Below are 4,938 nucleotides of genomic sequence, written 5' to 3'. Positions count from 1 at the left end.
TTAAAGGCAAAAATAGATTTTAGGAAGAGGCTAACTTCAAAGATGTTACATCACTGACTGATCAAAGGAAATACCTCAAAAGTTAAGATGGAAAATATTGGTTTGTACGAGGTCATGGGAACCATCAAATTCAAGGCTTTCAGGTTTAAGAACAGCGCCGTAAACGTCATCCGATTCCATCACTATGACCTTGCATCATTGTTAAATGGCCATATTTTCTAATGTGTCTGTTTAGCGATATTTGCAATGTTGAAAGACCGCGACAGATTTGGTCGTCGCTTCCGATCAATTTTGCGAGCACTTGTTTATTACACGTCTCTGTTTCCCAAAACACAGGATGTGTACTTGTGAATTGTAGACCTACACAACCTAAACCACAATGTATGGTAAATAAACAGGAAATTTTGCGCTTTGGTTTTGTTGCAGGGAACTTTCCTCTTATATAGCTTGTTTTTTTCTCTCTCTACTTTCACCTTCCTGTCTTTCATTTGGGGTTTTTACCATTTTAATATAAAACCTCTTTCCAGCATAGAGGAGGAAAAAAAACCTCTCACTTTACCACTCTCACTGTCAGGAACGATATTTGCTTCTTTTCCTTTCCACACAGACGTTTTGTTCGCTGTAGTGTTATGTTTTGTACGTCATCTCCAATGAAACGTCATGGACAGTTTACCTGAAAGCTGAAAGGCAAAACATTTTGAAATGTAATATGAAGCTGTAGTAACCTGTTTTTCTGTTTTTTACTCCAGTACATTTCTATCTGTTTATTATTTGGCTTCAGAGGGAGGACGTCCATGTGTCTCAGCTCCCTGTCGCCATCACACTCCCCAACCATCTACAGTATCCGTCTCTCCAGGAAATCTCAATGTTTTACTCACTAGCGCAGCGCAGCGTCACCCAAAACACTATACGGGGCGGACGTAAACAAACACAGCTGACAGCGAGGCCCATCTCTCTGGTCGCCATTACTGACGCTCTACAATCTGAGCCTGTGCTACATATCACCAGGTACTCATATAATTCACTGTATTAATGAGCCACTGTTTCGGTCACCCACGCTCAATATTCCCCACCTTAACCACTCAGACTCCGCCCATCCAAATGTCCATCAGTCTACAACTTTGTCAAGAGCCCTGTAACAGGACCATGACCGCACTGCTGTCACTACTCATGGAACATCATCAAAAAGATGTACTTTTTATCTTTTTATCTATCATTGTGGGGTTTTTTTTTTACAAGATAATTTGCTGCAGTCCTTATTTCTTGTCATGTTGTTCTAGAGGCATTGATGTTAACATCTTTCACTGCCATTAAAAACAAAAACGGCCGCAAAATTGTGTATTTTTGGCGGCAACAAAAAATAAAAATAAAATCGAATCGCTGCTCTGCCCTTCATCTCCGATCGTGCAACCTCTCTTCTGTCTGCACCCAGGTGTTTTTTGCATTTTTTTCTAAACTAGAAAAGTTCAATGAATTGCTACATTTACCTTTTGACTATTTTTTAAATTACTTTCTATAATCATGCAAACTGAAATTTCCCATGATGCCCTGCTGTCCATTCATTCCTTGTCCCGGTTGATCTCAACTATATCCCCAGTAACCGTGACTTGAAATGAACCTCAACAGTTCCCATGATGCTTTGCAGCCCAGTCATCTACAGCGGTTGACCACGATCACACATTATGTGGGAAACAGAAGTATGTTTTTGATCACTGAATTGTTTTTCAATGCTCAAGTAGAAACAGGGTTACATCAATAATACAAATAAACCATTGGAGCCACCGTTTTCAGTTATTTATCTTTGTGTGAAGCATTGTGTTCATATTTCATAATATTTTAGCAAACGCAATAGGAGCAGCATTTAAAATGAAATTAAGAACATTCACATTATATGACATTATGGCATGAACATGCACACATTGGTCCATATGCATATGTTGTCCTTCATAAGCATTCTTTCATGTAAGGACAGTGCCAATATAAACAGGCTGCTTTTTGCAATTTTTTTGGTTTATTTTTTGTCCATCATTTTATCAGCAACTTCAAGTCAAGTTCTTATTCCTTTTTTTATTTTAAGGCACGTCTTCCACTTCCTTTTATTATTATTTATTGAATAGTCTGTCCATTTCACAGGAGCTTTGAGGATATATTTTTCCAGCTGTGCGTCATTGTTTTAATTATTAACTTAAATTACATTTCCTTTTTTTACAATCACATCGCACCATTTATTTATTCTGAAAGACAAAAAGACGGAAAACTCCATTTAAATACAAGCCTCAGCTTTATTACAGAGAGCATTTATGAAATGAAAGCCGGAAACACTAATATAGTGGTTATTACCGTTTAACGACGAACAACACTGACATATGATAATTTAAAAAAATAAATATATAAATACACATATTTACAGAGTCAAGACATGCCTCACCAGCCCCATATACATTTACAGTTTCAATGAGTGTGGTGCGGAGCGGATGATGTCTCCAGCACCAAATGAGGTCAGTCTGTGTGTTTGGCGTCAGGCGGAAGGTTCGATCCTGAAATATTAGCATTTGAAAAGCATCTAGAATGAACAATCCTGCCTCGCTGAGAGAGAAAACAAACAGCAAAAGAGTCTTCTTTGAGTTTCAGTAAAAGTCAGATACTAGTCCACAAGAAATATCCCCATATTGGAGCCTTTTAATTCCAGTTTCCAGTTTGTGAGTCCATCCTCTGGTACAGTCATGTGAGCCAGCAGGGCAGAGTCCACTTCCATCCTTGCCACCGTCCAGCACCTCTGACTCACAGGTGTGGCTGCCTTGGTAGTTGGAAGTTGGACCTGGCAGGTGAGTTTGTCACCCAGAGTCACGGTGAGCAGCCCAGCAGAGCAGTGGTGGGTGCACGTCAAGTTGAGGTCTAAGTAGATGAAGTAAGATCCCTCCTTGCTGGTCCTCAGCGAATGTTGTTTCTCGCTGAAATGGAACTTGTCACCGACTGACTTCCCTGTGTCGTAGCTGACAGGAGCCCAGGACATGACGGAGTTCTTCAGTTCACCTGCAGAAAAAAAACGCTCTTTAGCTCGTGTACTTCACAGCATGTACTGCTGCACTTAGTTATAGTGTTGTTGTGAATTTATATATAGTGGTGAATCAAGTTCAGACATTTCGCAGCAAATAAAGGTTGAATGAACTATTTATTTTTCATTTCCTTTCTAAAAGCTTTAACGCTTTCAGGAACAGAAATGGAGTTTGTGGTTGGTTTTGGAAGAAATAAAAATAAAGATAAAACTTACTTTTCGTTGCCTCCACATACGCAAAGTTTTGCATCTGATGGAATAGATCATAAGAAAAGACATGAATTTAAGTCGACAAGACGTTTCGTTATTGCCCTGTTGTTGTTCTTAATCTTACCTTGTACGTATTTATTGCTTCGCCCTTCAAGGCGGCGCCGGCGTCAGCGCCGATGGACCGAGCGTCCAACTTGGCCTGCAGTTTCATCAGCACCACCGCTCCGCCGGCCGCCACCGCCGACACCAGCAAGAACAACAGCAGAATCGACGCCACCAGGAACCGGTCCAAACAGCTTTTTTGTCGCGCGCTGCTCTTCTGCGGAGATTCAATATCCATGTCCAGGTCCTTCCCGATGAGCGTGATGGCGAGCGCCTGCGAGGTAACAGGTCCGGTCTGTGAGAGATCCAGCTGTGGCAGCCCAGGGCTCCATGGACAACTTTTAAAGACAGGAGAGAAGAGGAAGTCGCGCCTTCCCCCTCCTCCGCCTCCTCTCAGGCACGGCCGAAAACGAGACACAAACTTTCCACGGCAGCGTGTTGCGTGTCTCCACTCGACGTGTGGAAAGCGAAAGTAGCTCAAGGCAGGAGCAGAAGAAAAAAAAAACAGATTCAGGAGAGAATGTCAGACCCAAGAACCAGCAGATCTGAAAGCAAATACCACAAAGACAGCGGATTCTAATCTCAACTCACTCTCTACTGAAACACTTTTACTCTGGTTGCATAACTGTGGTTTATTTGTCCATGAGATTTAGGGAGAACCTGTGACCTTTCTATGTGGAGTTGGCATATGTGTGGGACTCCATGGGGCGCTCCGGTTTCCTCCCACAGTCCAAAAGCCACATAGGCTGATGCATGACTCCAAATGGTTCTGAAGAATGGGTGGGTGATGTCGGCATGTGGGCTGGTGACCTTCTGAAGCTGGGATATACCTCAGTGACCTATGACCCCGTGACCTTTGGTGGAGAAGGAATGATGCAAACACAGCTTAGCTTATCTTTTTCCTAAAAGTGGTGAAGCCAAAGCCCAGGTGTGTCGCAGGACATCTTCCTCGAAAGAGGAGGAAGACATTGTATTTTATTTCTTCAATGCCAATGGAAGCTGTCCCTGTTGTAGCCTCATCGCGGACCACATGAGGCAACCCTGAGGAGACGAGAAAGACTCGTGCCGTAAAAGCGGTCATCAGCATGTGCAGACTTGACATTGGCCTCCGTTTTTTTAATTATGAATGATGAATAATGAAAGGTTCTGTGATGTATCTTCAGAGGAAACACTAATCGTGTGTTACTGGCAACAATTTGACAAGAATATCCATGTAATATTACAGTTCTGGTTTATTGTGTGATACAGTGTTGTCTCGTTTTTTCACATTCTTGGTTTCAAAACGTGAATGTGTGAATGTGTGAACTCACATATGAAAAGTCGAGTTCAACACAAATGAAATGACTCTCTCCGCAGTATATTAATATGTTTTCTGAAGAGCTGCAGCACATGGCAGTGGGAAGCAGAGTGATAGAGAAGCAATACTAACGTTACATTTCAAATTTTAAACAGGGAACTATGTGAATCAACCTGGGAAAGCTGCTGCTTATCGATGACATCATGCTATGCATGGTTCATGGTTGTCAGTACAGAAGCAGTACAGACATATTTACAGTCCGTAGTGCGCACAT

The 4,938-nt window shown here is 42.0% G+C and overlaps 1 protein-coding gene across 1 annotated transcript; it reads right to left on the bottom strand.

The window, feature by feature from the left end:
- Positions 1 to 2,128: 2,128 nt before the first annotated feature.
- On the bottom strand, positions 2,129 to 4,938 carry LOC128753345 (uncharacterized). The gene is made up of 4 exons (XM_053854952.1): positions 4,921 to 4,938; positions 3,390 to 3,677; positions 3,272 to 3,305; positions 2,129 to 3,033 (listed from the first exon to the last, which is right to left on the bottom strand). Exons 1-4 carry the CDS (start codon positions 4,936 to 4,938, stop codon positions 2,645 to 2,647), a joined length of 729 nt encoding a protein of 242 aa, XP_053710927.1. The 3' UTR covers positions 2,129 to 2,644.

Source organism: Synchiropus splendidus, chromosome 2, assembly GCF_027744825.2.
Source record: "Synchiropus splendidus isolate RoL2022-P1 chromosome 2, RoL_Sspl_1.0, whole genome shotgun sequence".
NCBI classification, from domain to species: Eukaryota; Metazoa; Chordata; class Actinopteri; order Syngnathiformes; family Callionymidae; genus Synchiropus; species Synchiropus splendidus.
Note: the sequence above shows the minus strand (reverse complement) of the source record. Positions and strands in the feature narration are given on the sequence as shown.